Raw genomic sequence first — 18,958 nt, forward strand, 5'->3', positions numbered from 1 at the left:
GAATTGGCTATTAGAGGACATGACACAAGGGCAACTACAAGCAGCTTGCAGCGGTAATTGCGCGTTAAGATGCTTTACTTGCTGAACATATGGAACTTTCGACTGTGCTTTCTGGGATGTTGGTAGGGCCTCGGGTAGGGCCTCGGGTAGGGCCTCGGGTAGGGCCTCGGGTAGGGCCTCGGGTAGGGCCTCGGGTAGGGCCTCGGGTAGGGCCTCAGCACCTGGACAACAAAAACTTCAGTAGTACCAGGGATCGACAGGAAAGGTTTTTTTTGTAAAAAATGCTGTAAAGTGTGAACTAAAGTGTATATTCTTGGTTTGCTGTGTGTCCTACCTGTTGCTCCATTCAGAGCAACGGCAGCACAGAGCAGCAGAGATATGGTCAACATTGCCATGGTGGTGATGATGGTCTCCTAAAAACAAGGTACTGGAACAATCAGAGGGCAATAATGCTAGAAACATCCAGAATTCTCTGAAAAACAGCATAACGGCAAATAAACCGTTTAATTTGAAATGTACATGAATTGAGGACTTACCTGTTAATGTGAATCACTGGTAAGTTCTGCAGGTTCTGTTCATCTGGAGAAAGAGGAGCACTTTTACACTGTCAGCTACAAATAAATAGTTAGCAATTTCAAACAATTGTTAGCTGGTAATGGTGTTCCATAGAGTTGATTTGAGGCGTGTTCAAATACCAGATATGAATGGCAAAGAATGTTCTTTGGAATGGTTACCGATCGTGTGAGCTATAAAAGATTATCTATTAAAAAAAATGATTAACTAGTATTGGTGTTCCATGGAACTACGGTAGTATTCTGTTGAACAAAGTTCAAATACCATGTTAATGGCAATGTTATTTGGAATGGTTTTGCATCCAGGGTTGGGGCCAACTAATATAGAAATTCCTATTCAATTATTGACATCACTTATGAAGTGGAGAATTGACGTGGTATTCAATTCGAATTCCAACAAAAATACCTTAAAGGGGCAATCAAACAGTCGAAACAATAACAAAGCGTCCTAACACTAACCTTAACCCTACCTAACACCTAGCCTAGCTAATGTTAGCCACAACAAATTAGTAACTTATATCAAACATGGATTTTTTAAAAGCACCTGGAAGATACTTGGAAGAATATTCTATGGACCGATGAGTCAGAAGTATAACCTTTTGGATGACATGGGTCCCATTATGTCTGGCGAAAACCAAACAGTGCATTCCACATTAACAACGGTCAAGCATGGTGGTGGTAGTGTGATGGTTGGCTTCCTCAGGACCTAGACGACTTAATAGAAGGAAGCATGAATTCTGCTCTGTGTCAGAGAATCTGATAAGAGAATGTCTGGCCAACAGTCTGTGAGCTGAAGCTAAAGCGCAGCTGGGTCATGCAGCAAGACAATGATCCAAAACACACAATCAAGTCTACATGAAAACGGCTAATTTGAAGTTTTGGAATTGCCTAGTCCTAATTCCACGTGAGAGGTTGTGGCAGGACTTGAAATGAGCAGTTAATGCTTGAAAACCCACAAATGTCACCGAGTTTAAGCAGTTCTGCATGGAAGAGACGTGAGAGACTGATCAACAACTACACAAAACGTTTGGTTGGAGTCATTGCAGCTAAAGGTGGCACGACCAGTTATTGAGTGTAAGGGGGCAATTTCTTTTTCACACAGTGGCATTGGGTGTTGCATAACTTTGTTTATTCAATCAATTAAATAAGTATGTCATTGTTGTGTTATTTGTTCACTCAGGTTCCCTTTATTCAATATGAACTATTGATTTGATAACGTTCAGTATGCATAAGTAGAGAACATTTGAAAGGGGATAATACCTTTTCACCGCCCTGTATACATTTTATTTGGGGGAAAAAAACATTTGGGATGTTAATTGTTTTCAGTGTAAACTTAAAACTGTAACCAGAAAAAGTATGTAGAAAATATAAATATATTTTGAATAAGATCTGAGAACTAACAATCATTCAAATAAAAGCTAAACAGTCAGGGTAAATCAACAAAATTCCCAAAATGATGCATTTATAAGTCATTTTGTCATGGCACGGGACCCCAATGGATTTCGCTATGTTTGAGACACTCCGGTAGCATTGCAATAAACTAGCTTTAAAACAGCTAATTCGATCAGCCCCTGGCATGAAATGTAGAATTGCAGGACATTTGCTTTGCCACTGCACATTTCAATCTCAGCCTGATGTAAAACTGTAAAATTGCAGGAAATTTGTATTAAAACTGCAAATTCTCTCAGCCCCATGGCAAGATGTGTAGAATTGCAGAAAATGTGCTTTAAAACCGCAAAACTATCACTGCGTCCAAAGGACCTCAAAAGAAATTGGTCGGCAAAACGCACCATTGGCCACGGCCACCACCTCAGCCCCATTTGGATCCAGAAAAGGCCCTGACATCAGATCATACTAATTTGAGTGTCCCGGATTTACATTTATGTCCACACCTTCGTCGAGGTTGCAGCAAGAGTTGGTCCAAGTGGCTGCATAGCACGATTCCTAACAAACACTGTTCGATTGTTGGACCTCTGCACATGTGTAGTTGTTGACCAAAAACCACTAACTGATAATGAAAATGGTACATATGCAGAAATACACTGCCATTGGAGCTGCTGTCTTTTAACAATCAATACTTCTGGCTTTGTAGGATGTTTGTTCTTTTATCAAAAATGACCAAAAGGTGACATGTGAAAGTGATGTTTCAAACATGTTACTCAGTCTGACACAATAACAACAAGGGCTCATAGGAGTTATCACTTTATTAAATGAGCTCATTTCATACAGACAAAAACAGATCGTTGGGTTCTCTCCCTCCTTCCCTCTCCTCCCTCTGTCCCAAAAGCACACCAGGTCTCCTGACCAGGAAGATACAATAGAAACAGGATTGGAATGAAAAATTACTGATAACAATTTTACTCACAGAACATTAAAAAGTGACCTCACTTGTTTTGCAATACACAGAACAGGGTACTTCTAGTATAATTAGCTAGTAGCCTGATCCTGCTGAGATTTAGTTATGAAACCAGCAAAAAGGCATGTACATCAACACACAGAACAGGAGGGAGGGGGGGTTGATAACTGGTTCATACTGAAGTCGCTGCATTTTGTCCGTGGCTGACATTTTGAAAGCAGCAAGTCGGAATTGTCCGTGATGGGCGTAGGCATTGTCAGGGGAGGGAGGCTGGCTGCACCATCCGACCCCGTGTCGCCATCAAGGCCCTCAGGTTTACCCTTCACATCCAGCGGGTATTTTTTAAACATTTATTATGGCTTCTCTGCAGTACAACATGACACTTTCACACAATTTAAATCTCTTACATTGGGCGCCCATTGTAATGAATGGGTACAGGGGCTGTGCATTCGCCAAATGGTTGTCTGGTAAACTCACAGCCCACAATCACATTTCCCTGTCAAAAGGTCAGTACGTAGGTGACTTAAGGTTAAAACATTTTTTTTAAAACAACATTAAAAACCAGGGAAATATATTAGTTGGAATCGTACCACAGATATAGTCTGATCAAATCTGGATATATCCAACCAAACATTTTCAGTCCAACTTTCCAAACATACCAATGTCGTGGGTTCCAAGTACAGTACATGTATTCTGGAACACTCTACATAATGCCCACAAAACAGTCGGTGCCTCAACCTCTCCCTACACGAGAACACCAAGTGAGGTAATAAATAAAGCCGAGAGATACAGTACAATCACACGTTCTGGAGGCGCGCGACCAGAGAGAGAGGAGAGAGAGAAATCAACAAACAGGGAGGGAAAATGTGGTCTTTTGTTTCGTATTTACATCTTGAAATCAGGCCATTGAAACTGATTGTATTTACAGACTTGAATGGAACTGAAAGTGGTCCGTGACGAGTTCAACAGGTAACGGAAAAATAAAAAACACTGTAATAAAAATAACGAGGGGAAATTAAAAGTTGGTGATATTTACAGGGCGGGAGAAGAAAAGAAAAGGAATCCAAACCAATATGCTCCATTTCACGCAAATCAATTGGGATTCCGGGCTAGGAAGAAGATGGCTTCAGAGAGATAAGAGGAAAAATGTGTTCTTTAAACCAACGTCAGCACATGTGACGGTTGTTTCTACAAGTGGGTGGTAGAGGTGGTACGATATCATAACACGCTTGTACTAGAAAGCTTTCAAGTGGTCAGTACTGAGAACTGATCTAAATCTACAACACTGGCTTTCCAAAACGGTGCAGATTGGATTCAGAGTACGATTATTCACATGAACAACAACACATTATCATCACACACACACACACACACACACACACACACACACACACACACACACACACACACACACACACACACACACACACACACACACACACACACACACACACACACACACACACACACACACACACACACACACACACACACACACACACACACACACAAAAACCACTGCCATTCCCTCACCCGCTTCAATTTCTCACTCATTCTCATTCACTCCCACAAGCACAAGACTGTAGGGCTACTATGAACTCGCTATCGGCCACACTACACCAGTAACAGAGTACGCGTCTTCACACACACACACACACGATCTCGACTCCATTTGAGAATTAACAGAACGGAACTGGAATCATGGTCTGTTTCAAATGTCCAAACTGGAGTCAGCTACTCCATGTAGGATACTGGTATGTCCACATGGCTGAACCCATAGTTGATAATCCCTTGGTCCTCTACAATGTAGATGGGTGCAACACTGACAAAGATTCTAACAAGTGTGCTGTGAAAGTCCACTTTCTATATACACGCCGTCAAGCACAGCGTGTATATACTTTTAAAACATTTTTTAAAAATCAGGAGTTCTGGAGAGTTCATGCTATGAATGCATGAGTGCCAAATTAGCCAGAACCAGATTTTGAAATCAAACATGTAACCTCACCATACAATATCTTTTATGGTATGCCATATATTGAAGCCAACAGGAAGGTGACATTTCACTACCACAGCAGTCTTAAATACAGAAATGAAGGTCCTATAGGTGGTTGTCTTCCCATGGACAGTAAAGGGAGGCTCAGTTTGGGACTGTCTGAGAGATGCTGCTACACAGATGTGAATCATGGATGTCTCAGTCTCCACACGAACACCACCAGCCTCACCATCTGTCAAACCCTTTCCTTCAGATCCTCAACACACACACTGGAAATTTGCTAGCAAGTATGGCTACCAATTATAAACTTGAACCCTCCCCTTTCCATGTAAAAATTCACAGTGCCTTCGAAGCAAAAAATAAAAATAAACGGAAAAAAAAATTAAGCAGCTGTCATTTCATATTTTTAAATATAATTTTATAAAAAGTATTAAAACAAAACACAGCATCTTCCTCCCTCCATGTGGCAACCAGAACCATTTTATCCAATTTGTCTACAAATGACTGTAACAGGGAAACACCTCAACTAGCTTGTAGAGACAAACTCCTGTAGAATTTGTGTGTGGTTGTGGCAGAACACTTCATGAAGTCTTCAGTTAAATAAATACACATTAGAATAAAAAGACCAAAAAAAAAAAAAACTTGATTTAAAAAAATAAAATAAAAATAATTATAGAGAGGACCTGCCCCACCTACTGAACCCTCAACAGCAGGAACATGAGTGTTATAAACAGGCAGAGAGAAAGAGGGAGCTGGGCCAAAGGAGATGCAGCCAGGGAGTGGAATAATACTTAAGGTGTCATCAATACATCAGAAAGTGTGTGTGTGTGTGTGTGTGTGTGTGTGTGTGTCGAACTCTGCCTGTAGTGCTGATCTAGTTTCAATTGAATGTAACAAAACTACCGTGTCAGCTAATGATACCCTCTAACGCTATAAATGGTTTGTTCAATGTATGTACAGTACAAAAAGGTATGTTTGTAACCGATGGGGAGAAATAACAAGCAGCGAAGTAGAAAGAAGCAATATAGTGTGTGTGTGCGGGGGGGGGGGGGGGGGGCTGGCAGACAGAGGGTTGGCAGGGATGTTTCAGGTGCTGTTGTTGAGTGATCCGGGTACTGAGCTGTGCTGAGAGGAGCCGTCTAACCCAGAGCCATCTACTGAGGGATAGAGGATAGAGAAGAACAGAAGTGGTAGAGAAGAGGACAGTGTTAGATATTTTGAACGGGTATAACAGATTGATTTTGCTAGTCAAGTATAAACTGTAAACATATGCCATTACACAGCCAAATTGTAGTAAGACCTCAACTAAAACAGATCAGAAAACATTTTCCAGATTTCCAGTTAGAGGACCTCCTTAAGAATGCAAACATTTACAATGCACAAAGGTGTGGTTACTAAAACATAAAAGGAGACAGATGTGTGGTTCTCAGGCTAGTGCCCCTTTGGTTGGCTGCTGTCTTATACAGAAAGGATTACAATGACCAGAAACATGGACAAAGAATATTTGAAGCGATAATGGAAGAGCCATTATTTTTGCCATTTGTAAGAGCAGTCATCTTACAATCCATTTCCCTCATTTCATGTGGATTTAGCCTAGAACTCCACCGAACCCATGTCTGCAAGCCAATTACTACTCCATGACGCTAGCTGCAGATACGGGAATGAATGATTGACAGCTACTCTATCCACTGTGTGGCACTGAAGTGACATGGGTAGCCAATTAATATGTTTGGGATTGGGGGGGGGTCGTACCAGATGAACTGGACTGTGCGCGGGCATGAGGAGGAATTAGGGTGGAGTTCAGTTGGGGCTGGATTGACAGCTCTGGAAGGATAGGAGAGAAAAAGAAAGATAGGAAAAAGCATTAGATTTATAAGAAAGAACTGGTACAAGTATGTGGCAATTTTAAACACCCCAACACATAGCTATACAACGTTACACATAGAAAACAAACAAATATGTTTCGAAACTTTCTATTGTAGATATCCTAAAAGAACATGCAGAATATATGCATGGGCCAGGTCCGTCTCAATTCTTGAATGGGAGTTTCAATTGATTCCCTGAATTTTAATTGAATCAACCACTTTTGGGTTACAAAAAGGTCAGGGGGTCAACATGGTGTACAGACCAGTGGTGCTGAAGTTGAAGAGCAGGGGCAGCTGTCGGCCGCTAGGCAGCCGGGCGTTGGGCTGGCGCAGCTCGTCGAAGAAGGCGTGAGCGCAGGCCTCCAGGGGTGAAAAGCGGGTGACCGGGGTGTACTCCAGCAGGCGCGAGCACAGGGCGACAGCCTCCGGAGGGGAGCGAGGTTTAAACACCTGCGAGAGGAGGTACAAGTACAAACACAACATGAAACAGTTTCAGAAAAAAATTAAGACATTACTTGAAAGAGAAAAACATAACCAGGTTGACATAAATATTTATTTTTTTAAAACCATTTACCTTTGTCCAGGGATGTGCTTTGATTTGGGGGAATTTGAACTCTGTGTAGTTGGGGTTCATTTCTCGGATCTGTTCCCGTGTCGGAGTTCCCAAAACCTGAGTAGCAGACATACAAGTACACAGTTAGTAGCGTACGATGGTTGTCATTTTGAATCTCCCCACGTCACTGATTATTATAAACTGGGTGGTTCGAGCCCTGAATGCTGATTGGCTGATGGCCGTGGGGCTGTTCTTAGGCACGATGCAACGCGCGCCTTATTGTTTAATTATATCACTGATTATTACTCCCCTTGCTTTCCCCCACCACTCACACAAAACATTCTCATTAGTCAAATGTCCTAATGTTGGTATGCAATCAGAATGGCAGGTATTTTGTCCCTGTAGTGTAAACCACATACAAACACACATTCCTCCTATTTACTCACCTTGATGATCTCCACTAGCTGGTCCACTCCGCTGTCCCCGGGGAAGATGGGCTGTCCCAGTAGCAGTTCGGCCAGCACGCAGCCCGCCGACCAGATGTCGATGTTGGCCGTGTAGTCGGTGGCGCCGAAGATGAGCTCTGGGGCGCGGTAGTACCGCGAGCAGATGTACGACACATTGGGCTCCCCGCGAATGAGCTGCTTCGCGCTGAAGGTAGGGTAAACCGCAGAGGTTGAAGGTTAGACTAATAGTCTTCGAAGCTAAATCTAGGTTAGGCTAATATAGTATTCTAAGCTAAGTCTAGGTTAGGCTAATATAGTATTCTAAGCTAAATCTAGGTTAGGCTAATATAGTATTCTAAGCTAAGTCTAGGTTAGGCTAATACAGTCTCCTAAGCTAAGTCTAGGTTAGGCTAATACAGTCTCCTAAGCTAAGTCTAGGTTAGGCTAATACAGTCTCCTAAGCTAAGTCTAGGTTAGGCTAATACAGTCTCCTAAGCTAAGTCTAGGTTAGGCTAATACAGTCTCCTAAGCTAAGTCTAGGTTAGGCTAATACAGTCTCATAAGCTAAGTCTAGGTTAGGCTAATACAGTCTCCTAAGCTAAGTCTAGGTTAGGGTAATACCAAATACTTTTTATAACTAACCCAAGATAGAACAGAGCCTGACGTTTCCAACGGGAGCAAATTAATCATAGTGGGAAGAACAAGCAAGGAGATAGGCAGAGCCAAGCACGAGCTAGTGAGATCCTATTGGTGCGTTCTAGCATTTATTAGCATATTTGCATAAGGGAACACCTACTCTGTGAAGTGCACTTGTGCAATAACTCAATTTGTCCTAAAGCCCCAACATTTTTTTAAGGAAGCCTTGGCAAAGGTTAAGGTGTACAAAACGCAATCCACTCTGTTACAGATTCTAGTCCTAAATCTATCTTAAGCTAATGCAGTCTTATAAGCCGAGTCTAGGTTATTCTAATACAGCCGTGTTACAATACTTTCATCTCTACCCACTGCAACAGGTGTCGCTGGTGAGATAAGCAGCAGATGCTCAGCAGTAGAGGCTAATACTGAGCCCTGCAGGTCTAACCATGTGGTATAGGATTATACCCGACCACATGAGACCACCTGACCCATTGACATTTGGCGGAAACTGTGTTAAACATAAACCCGATGAGGGGTGGAGCTCACACGACTCAGTGTAAATCATTTTTTCAATGCTGAAGTAAATATCTTAAGTGAGATTTATACTTATTGATTTACAATCAAGACGGTCACAGTACACTTTCTATAGAAAAGCAGCCCTGTGTCTGCACGGCAACAGCAATGGATGTAATATGTGCAAAATACACAATGAAAAGGGTGTGAGTAGGAGATTGTAACTAAGGATACAACTGGATCAGTGTTCAGTGGATCATTTCACATTGTGTCTGGTTGAGCCCATTTATTCAACATTGAGTCAGATGACCCAGGTTTACTTCAATATTTCTGTACCAGTCAGTCATTTCGGTTCAATAGTATATAAAACACCGTCTATGTGGAGGGAAATGGGAAATACCTGACCAGCTTACCTCCCAAAGTCACAGAGCTTTAGGATGGCAGTTTCAGGGTCCACCAGCAGGTTCTGGGGTTTGATGTCTCGATGGCAGACACCCTGGGAATGGATATAGGCCAGGCTGCGAAAAAGCTGGTACATGTACACCTAAGGAGACACAAAATGGCCGACGTAGACCAATTAGAACCATAAACAAATCAATAAGGTGGGTTATTTTGTGTCAATGCCAAGCCTGTTTGGTAGTGTAAAAAAAGTATAGTTCATAGTTGAATGACTTATACTAGACAATCAAAGTCTAATGAAAAGACGTTGAGGCAAGCGAAAGTTGGACAATGAAAGAGAAAGGGAGGGAGTTTACCTTGACGTAAATGATAGGAATGATGCTTTTGGCCTTGTTGAAATGCCGGGCCACCCTGTACACGGTCTCCGGGACAAAGTCCAGCACCAGGTTGAGATACACCTCATCCTTCTGTATAGGGGGGGGGGAGAAGAACAGACTATCATTATACGCCAAATGACTGCACCAGTCATAACTCGATATGTACTCAAGTTATTCATGCGTTTTGAAAATCCCAACTTCGTAGTGGGAAGAATGACTCGTATGAAAAGGAAACAGACAGCTCAGGTCCTCAGCATTCTCATTTCTACATTAAGGTGTGCCACAAACAATGGATGGCAACCTACCTTTTCTCCACTAGAGTAGAAGAAGAAGCGCAGCCTCACGATATTGCAGTGGTCCAACTTTCGCATGATCTGTAGCTCTCGGTTCTGCATAGGAAAGGTATTAAACAAAAGCACAGTTCGGGAATTGAACAGTGGAAAAGGGTTTCTAATTGCCCTGTAAGTGAATTGATCTTTACAATGCGTGGGATATGTGTTTGTTCAGTAAGGTGAAGGCAAAGTGTCCATTTCGGTCACAGAAAAACATAGGCTTTAAATACAAATTTCCTCCCACAAAGTCATATGGAAATGTTTCTTCTAAAATGACAAAAGGTGTGTCATGTATTCAGAAAAACAAAGTAGCCTACTCATGACATTATAGGAATTTACGAGACAGATCCAAAAATGGATATGCCTCATCCCATGACATAAAGGATAAGACAATTTAGTGTTGCCATGATACAGTATCACGATACTACATTTTCTATGGCAATACCCCCCAAAGCAGACTCAGAGTTATGGTCTGTTAAAAACCAGATTTATATAGAGTACCAGTCAAAAGTTAGGACACCTTCTCATTCAAGAGTTTTTATGTTTGTACTAATTTTCCACATTGTAGAATAAGGGCAAAGACACCAAAACTATGAAATAACACATATGGAATCATGTAATAACCCCCTCCCTAAAAAAGGTGTTAAACAAATCAAAATATATTTGATATTCTTCAAAGGTAGCCACCCTTTGCCTTGACAGCTTTGCACACTTTTGGCATTCTCTCAACCAGCTTCACACGGAACACTTTTCTAACCGTCTTGAAGGAGTTCCCACATACACTGAGCACTTGTTGACTGCTTTTCCTTCACTCTGCGGTCCAACTCATCCCAAACCATCTCAATTGGGTTGAGGTCGGATGATTGTGGAGGCCAGGTCATCTGATGCAGCACTCCATCACTCTCCTTGGTCAAATAGCCCTTACACAGCCTGGAGGTGTGTTTTGGGTCATTGTCCTGTTGAAAAACAAATTATAGTGGGACTAAGGACAAACCAGATGGGATGGCGTATCGCTGCAGAATACTGTGATAGTCATGCTGGTTAAGTGTGCCTTGAATTCTAAATAAATCATTGACAGTGTCACCATCACACCTCCTCCGTGCTTCACGGTGGGAACCACACATGCGGAGATCATCCGTTCACCTACTCAAATTTGGAGTCATCAGACCAAAAGGATAGGTTTCCACCTGTCTAACTAATGTCCATTCCTCGTGTTTCTTGGCACAAGCGAGTCTCTTCTTATTGGTGTCCTTTAGAGGTTGGTCATTTGCAGAAATTTGACCATGAAGGTCTGATTCACGCAGTCTCCTCTGAACAGTTGACGTCGAGATGTGTCTGTTACTTGAACTCTGCAGCATTTATTTGGGCTGCAATTTCTGAGGCTGGTAACTCTAATGAACTTATCCTCTGCAGCAGAGGTAACTCTGGGTCTCTCCTGTGGCGGTCCTCATGAGAGCCAGTTTCATAATAGTGCTTGATGGTTTTTGCGACGGCACTTGAAGAAACGGCACTCTTGAAATTTTCCACATTGACTGACCTTCATGTCTTAAGGTAATGATACTGTCGTTTCTCTTTGCTTATTTGAGCTGTTCTTGCCATAATAGGGCTATCGTCTGTATACCACCCCAACCTTGTCACACCACAACTGATTGGCTCAAACCCATTAAGGAAAGAAATTCCACAAATTAACTTTTAACAAGACACATCTGTTAATTGAAATGCATTTCAGGTGACTACCTCATGAAGCCGGTTGAGAGAATGCCAAGTGTGTGCAAAGCCGTCAAGGCAAAAGGTGGCTACTTTGAAGAATCAAACATATATTTGGATTTGTTTAACACTTCTGGTTACTACATGATTCTGTGTGTTATTTCATAGTTTTGATGTCTTCACTATTCTACAATGTAGATAATAGTACAAATATAGTACAAATAAAGAAAAAACACTTGAATGAGTAAGTGTGTCCAAACGTTTGATATATACACATACACACTGACCAAAAATATAAACAACATGTCAACAACGTGTCAGGCCAATGTTTCAGGAGGTGAAATAAAATATCCTAGAAATGTTTCATACACAAATAAAAACTCTAAAATGTTGTGCACAAATTTGTTTATCCCTGTTAGTGAGCATTTGTCTTTCACCAAGACATACAGGTGTGCCATATCAAGAAACGGATTAAACAGCATGATCATGAAGTTGTCACAACATAATGCCAAAGATGTCGCAAGTTGAGGGAGCATGCAATTGGCATGCTGACTGCATTTATGTCCACTAGAGCTGCTGCCAGAGAATTGAATGTTCATTTCGCTATCATAAGCTGCCTCCAACATCGTTCTAGAAAATTCGTCAGACCACGTGTATGACGTCGTGCGGGCGAGTGGTTTGCTGATGTCATCATTGTGAACAGAGTGCCCCATGGTGGCGGTGGAGTTACGGCATGGGATACGGACAACGAACACAATTGCATTTTATTTTATGACAATTTGAATGCACAGAGATACCGTGACGAGATCCTGAGGCCCATTGTGCCCATGTTTCAGCATGATAATGCAGGTCCCCATGTTGCAAGGATCTGTACACAATTCCTGGACGCTATACATGTCCCGGTTACCAATCTATTGCATCTTGCCTATGCCGCTCGGTCATCCATATGTACTGTTAGGTTCTAATTTTCAGACTAAAAAATAAATTAAAAAAACTCTACGGACACTATAGAAGCTTAACCAAGTTGATTCTTCCCAGCTGCATTCAGACAAAAACATGGTTTCACCTGTGGTAATATGCAAACCCCACTTTGATAAAGAGGAGACTCCCCCCACTAAACATTGCATCATTATTGCATATTAGGTAGTTGTGGAATTGTTAGATTACGTGTTAGATGGTACTGCACAGTTGGAACTAGAAGAATTTCACTACACTCACATTAACATCTGCTAACCATGTGTATGTGACCAATACAATTTTAATTGAGTTCTCCATGGCCTGCATACTCACCAAACATGTCAGCCATTCCGCATGTTTGTGATGATCTGGATCAACAGCGTGTTCCAGTTCCCGCCAGTTCCCGCCAATATCCAACAACTTCGCACAACCATTGAAGATGAGTGGGACAACATTCCACACCGGTATTTGGGGAATGTCTCCCATTCTTCTCTGCAGATCCTCTCAAGCACTGTCAGGTTGGATGGGGAGTGTCGCTGCACAGCTATTTTCAGGTCTCCAGAGATGTTCGATGGGGTTCAAGTCCAGGCTCTGGCTGGGCCACTCAAGGACATTCAGAGATTTGTCCCGAAGCCACGCCTGCGTTGTCTTGGCTGTATGTTTAGGGTTGTTGTCCTGTTGGAAGGTGAACCTTCACCCCAGTCAGACCCTAAGCACTCTGGAGCAGGTTTTCGTCAAGGATCTCTCCGTACTTTGCTCAGTTCATCTTTCCCTCGATTCTGACTCTTCTCCCAGTCCCTGCCGCTCAAAAAGATCCCAGCAGTATGATGCTGCCACCACCATGCTTCACCGTTGGGATGGTGCCAGGTTTCCTCCAGACGTGACGCTTGGCGTACAGGTTAAAGAGTTCAATCTTGGTTTCATCAGACCAAAGAATCTTGTTTCTCATTGTCTGAGAGTCCTTTAGGTGCCTTTTGGCAAACTCCAAGCGGGCTGTCATGTGCCTTTTACTGAGGAATGGCTTCTGTCTGGCCACTACCATGAAAGGCCTGGTTGGTGGAGTGTTGTAGACATGGTTGTCCTTCTGGAAGGTTCTCCCATCTCCACAGAGGAACTCTGGAGCTCTGTCAGAGCGACCATTGGGTTCTTGGTCACCTCTCTGACCAAGGCCCTTCTCCCCCGATTGCTCAGTTTGGCCGGGCGGCCAGCTTTCGGAAGACTCTTGGTGGTTCCAAACTTCTTCCAGAACGATGGAGATGATGAGGCCGCTGTGTTCCTGGGGCCCTTCAATGCTTGATAAAATCCTGCCTCGGAACTCTACGGACAATTTGTTCAACCTTGTGGCTTTTTGCTCTGACATGCATTGGCAACTGTGGGACCTTATATAGACAGGTGTGTGCCTTTCCAAATCATGTTCAATCAATTTAATTTATGACAGGTGGACTCCAATCAAGTTGTAGAAACATCTCAAGCATGATCAATGGAAACAGGATGCACCTGAGCTCAATTTCGAGTCTCATAGCAAATGGTCTGAATACTTATGTAAATACGGTGTTTCAGTTTTCATTTGTCATTATGGGGTATTGTGTGTAAATGGAAGAGAAGAAAAAAAACATTACTTTAAAAAAAATAAGGCTGTAATATATCAAAATGTGGAAATGCAGGTGTCTGAATACTTTCCAAATACACTGTAAATTATGTGCTACAGATTTGAAAATAAACAAATGTGACTCTGGGTGACAACAAGGCTGTATTTCTCCAAGAGACTGGCCGCCATACCTTGAACCTCTTATCCTGCAGCACCTTCTTTATGGCCACCATCTCCTGGCTGTCGATGAGGCGTGCCTGGTACACCACACCGAAAGAGCCATTCCCGATCACCTTGATGTCCGTGTAGGACACCTCCTGTGGGCGGTCGGGACCCTGCCCAGATGTGGCCACCACCGTAGTCACCTTCCCACTGTCCCCTGGGAAACAAGGACACAAGTCGTGTCAAAAAAAATAGTCCTCTTTTCAGATTTGAAATAGAGGAGATTAAGAGGGTTTTGTTCATTCAGTGGGTACAAAACTGAAGAAAACAGACCAAAACGGGGTTGTAGGCCTATTATCTGCACTCTAAGAAAAGCTGTTTTGCTAACGGTGTGACATAATGAACATGACCAAGGACATCATTGCTAATATATGATTAATTTCTACGTAAACAAGGGCTCAAGTGTATTGACATTTTTGGCCTGGGGTGGTGTAGTGGTTAACATCCCCGCCTTCAACAGCGTGACAGCATGGGTCGGAATGCTCTACCCACCGCTACTTTGTCACATACCCTCACTGACTTCCTTACTTATAGACTCTTAAAAAATATATATCTGAGGCTTATGGCATTGACAGCATTTAGGGCAAATGATAATAGACCTTTACATAGCCAAAACAGGCAGCGTAAGCAATTACTCCGCATAGAAAATAGGCCTAAAGGGTCATGTTAAGTAAGGATATTTTTTTTTAAAGTGGGTGAAATATCATCTAGACTTGTTTCAATAAATTATTTGTCGTTGAAAAATGAGTTACTGAATGTCCTACTGAACTCAACCCAGGGCTCGTGTTATTAACTACCTCGTGTTTGTGTAACCACTACAGTAGCTAACTGCCTTGTTGGAGGACGTGTGCTCCTTTGAACATCATTTGACCTAAGGAACACAAGACTTGCGATCCTCCAATAGGGCCCATCATCGATCTAACCCAATACACTTGAACTCAAAACAACAGTTACCTACAGGCCACCTCAAACAACTGTGTGTTTGGTGGCCTGGGACAGAGAGTTCTGAGGACAGGACAGGGCCAGTTGGCTGGTTAAACTGGAGACCTTAGCACTTTGCACGGAGAATGACCCCGCTCTAACTCTGCTCAGATCACTCAGCCTCCCACAAACAAATGATGTGTGTGTGTGCACAATCACCATGGTGATGACATAATACAGTGTGCTCCTGCAGAATGACATGTCCAGGTGTATCAATTCCACACCCTCATGTGCAGAAATAGAGGGAGTTGTTTTTAAAGAAATGGTTGAATTTATGGACCTGTGAACTTGTGCAATAAATACCAGAGATCTGAGACAAAATCCAACTTTGGTTAATTTAGTCAAACGCAATTAACGGCTAGACCAGTAGCCTATATTCTTGCTAGTGTCAAATCCAAACCACAGAAATCTTAAAAACTTGACAAAAAAGGAGACCGGTCATCATTTGGAACGCCACTTCACCATTTCAAAAGCATCAGCATGTCCTGTTGTCCACATCTTTGCTTAGTGTTTCACCAAGATTGACTTATACCATTAGGTTTGAGCTCCAACTTTCATCATCACATATAATACGATGTGGCTGCAGATCAGACTTGCCCCAGAACTTGTTTCCTCCAGACTAAAGATCCCAAAGCTTCTGTGCATGTGTTTATTCTCTACTTTACACACAGTCTCTGTTCTAGCCATAGAGAACAGGCTACTTTGGCAAATGGAGGTCATTTAATAAAAGCTGGATAAAAGCTGAATCAATGTCTGCAAGATCACACAATGATAGGTAGAATACTAACAGAACCAAATATAATAGCATAGTATAACGTTACTGTAAGACAGGCAAAATTCGCTCACTGTACATCACCCAAAACAACACTGCAGGCTACTGCGAAAATAACACTAACTCGGGGAGATCTAAACGCATACGGACATTTCACCAGTAAAACTTGAAAAATTAGCATTCACCATTGACAGTGAGAAATGTGCAAGGGACCACAAATCTGTGCAGTAAAGACACACATGCAGAATGTGATCTGCACATATGCTGAAGCTTCAAGACCTTTAGTCAGGGGGAAGAAGGTCTGGGAAAAGTCAGATCCACAGCCAACAAAATGTACTCTGCATGACAAACATTGATCATCATGGTGGATAAAGCCATCCAATTCCAATGTCCACTACAAGGCACAAAGTGGAAACATGCTCTAACAACAAAAAAACATGTGCAAATGACGCATGGAAGTTGTTGATGTGCCATGTAAGCAAGTATTTCAGCTTGTCATCTTCCTTTTGTATATCTACTAGCCTACTTCTTGGAGAATTACTAGCTCATAATATATTATTAATATATTATACAGCTGGCTAGTAGTTACATGTTTCACCACTTTTTATCAAGTTCTGTATCACCTGTTAACAGTCACTGTGTAACTGGAGATTTCTTTCTAGGCTGGTTACTTATCTGAGCTACTGGATAGATACATATCCACTATCGACCTAATTTGAACAATAGGTAAGCGTGTGCTTAACAGGAATCAAGTGTTGGGAAGCACAAAGCTAGTTGTTTTCTGGCTAGCTTACTTGTCAGCCGTTATGAACAAACAATTAGGCTACCTTGCCTATGCAATATTTATTTCAATGAATACTGTCGTTTGTAGTGTCACGTAACTAGCTCGTTAGGTAAAGAAGTGTTGTTTGAACTAGCTAGTTATCACTGATTCGTTTGCTCGATAAAACATAAAAAGCACTACTACTACAGTAGCTAACTAGATTGAATCTCCTTGTAAACTAGTTAACGTTACCACATAGCCATCTAAAACCCATCTGAGATGCTAGTTATCCATCTGCTATAGCTGCTGCTTACAAGTTAGCCGGCATGCCTTAGCACACGTAGCTACGGTTGTTTATGTTGCTTATGCTTTCTTTATATTTAGCTAGCGTTACAGTATGGTACCGCGAGGTCATTAATTAGTTAGCATGCTAATATACACGGAACAAAAATATAAACGCAACATGTAAAGTGTTGGTTCCATCTTTCATGGGCTGAAATAAAAGAGCCCAGAAATGTTTCATACACACATCCTCAAATGTTGTGCACAACATGTGTTTACATCCCTGTTAGTGAGCATTTCTCCTTTCACCTGACAGGTGTGGTATATCATGATCCTGATTAAACAGCACGATCAGTACACAGGTGCACCTTGTGTTGGGGACAATAAAAGGCCAATGTACAGTTGTCTCAAGTTGAGAGAGCGTGCAATTGGCATGCTGACATGTCCACCAGAGATGTTGCCTGATAATGTATCTACTATAAGCAGCCTACAACTTCGATTTAGAGAATTCGACTGTTTGCCCAACTAGCCCGACATCCGCAGCCCACGTGTATGGCGTCGTATGGGCAAGCGGTTTGCTGATGTCAATGTTGTGAACAGAGTGCCCCGTGGTGGTGGTGGGGTTATGGTATGTGCAGGCATAAGCTATGGACAATGAACACAATTACATGTTATCGATGGCAATTTGAATGCACAGAAATACCATGACAAGATCCGGAGGCCCAATTTTTAAAGGTATCTGTGACCAACAGATGCATATCTATATTCCCAGTCATGTGAAATCCATAGATTAGGGCCTATTGCATTTGTCAATTGACTGATTTCCTCAATCATATGAATTGCAGCTCAGTAACATCTTTGAATTTTTTACATTCATATTTGTTTAGTATAACTAATCTAGACCTAGCAAGCTAGCTAGCTAACGCGAATTACTTCGTTTTTGGCGTGGGTTAGCAAGTTACAGTAACTAGTTTGCTAACTGACAACTCAACCGTTCAGACAACGACAGTTAATCAAGGCAGTTAACTAGCTAACTCGTTTAAAAAAAACTAACGTTACAACAACAATGTTCGCCCTGGCAATCGTGCAAAATTGACCACATTCGCTACGACACTAGACTGTAGCTACAATGTGTGTCTTTCAATCATCCAAGGCAATATTTTTTCAGAAAACAAATCATAATAAACTTACTGGCCAGCTTTAAATTTGAGCATCCAGACGAACTGCTCCCCGAGGCCTGCTGGACCCCGGTCTTTCCTGTGCTGCTCCCCACCGCAGCGGCTGATCCGGTGGATGCTGCAGCGGCTCCGGGATTACTTTGTGGCTCAGCAAACGAGCTAGTTCTGGGCCGCCCGCTGCCGCTCATATCTCTGTGCAAGGGTAGCGGGCGGGGGGCTAGAGATTCACACCAAGTGAGTTTAAATGTTGCCTCTTTTGACTGCAAATGCAATAATCGTTGTAAAACAGACAGAATTGACACGGTTCCGATGAGTCCTCCCTTGCACTGCCTGTCTGAGCTCGTAGACAGTAGAAACTGACAAATTGCATTTTCTCCTGGGAAATGAAGTTCGATTTGGCTGTGGCTCACGACTGTTCCCTTGTCTTTGAAAATACCCATAGAACTACACTGCTAAAATAACAGTG

At 42.3% G+C, this 18,958-nt stretch overlaps 1 protein-coding gene across 1 annotated transcript; it reads right to left on the reverse strand.

Moving 5' to 3' along the window:
• Positions 1-2,761: 2,761 nt before the first annotated feature.
• LOC124012339 (glycogen synthase kinase-3 beta-like) lies at positions 2,762-18,885 on the reverse strand. The gene is made up of 10 exons (XM_046325840.1): positions 18,506-18,885; positions 14,486-14,673; positions 10,016-10,099; positions 9,690-9,800; positions 9,348-9,478; positions 7,786-7,990; positions 7,361-7,456; positions 7,050-7,236; positions 6,674-6,745; positions 2,762-6,078 (listed from the first exon to the last, which is right to left on the reverse strand). Exons 1-10 carry the CDS (start codon positions 18,678-18,680, stop codon positions 6,008-6,010), a joined length of 1,320 nt encoding a protein of 439 aa, XP_046181796.1. The 5' UTR covers positions 18,681-18,885; the 3' UTR covers positions 2,762-6,007.
• Positions 18,886-18,958: the final 73 nt, after the last annotated feature.

The sequence above is a fragment of the Oncorhynchus gorbuscha genome, linkage group LG24 (genome assembly GCF_021184085.1).
Source record: "Oncorhynchus gorbuscha isolate QuinsamMale2020 ecotype Even-year linkage group LG24, OgorEven_v1.0, whole genome shotgun sequence".
In the NCBI taxonomy this organism is placed as follows: domain Eukaryota; kingdom Metazoa; phylum Chordata; class Actinopteri; order Salmoniformes; family Salmonidae; genus Oncorhynchus; species Oncorhynchus gorbuscha.

What these genes read in the sequence shown, in the direction of transcription:
- LOC124012339 (XM_046325840.1), bottom strand. Translation starts at nt 18,680, where the DNA reads ATGAGCGGCAGCGGGCGGCCCAGAACTAGCTCGTTTGCTGAGCCACAA. An exon ending in TGCAGGATAAGAGGTTCAAG is followed by an intron (nt 10,100 to 14,485) that starts GTATGGCGGCCA and finishes TTTCCTATGCAG; the next exon opens with AACCGAGAGCTACAGATCAT. An exon ending in AAGCACATCCCTGGACAAAG is followed by an intron (nt 7,237 to 7,360) that starts GTAAATGGTTTT and finishes CTCCTCTCGCAG; the next exon opens with GTGTTTAAACCTCGCTCCCC.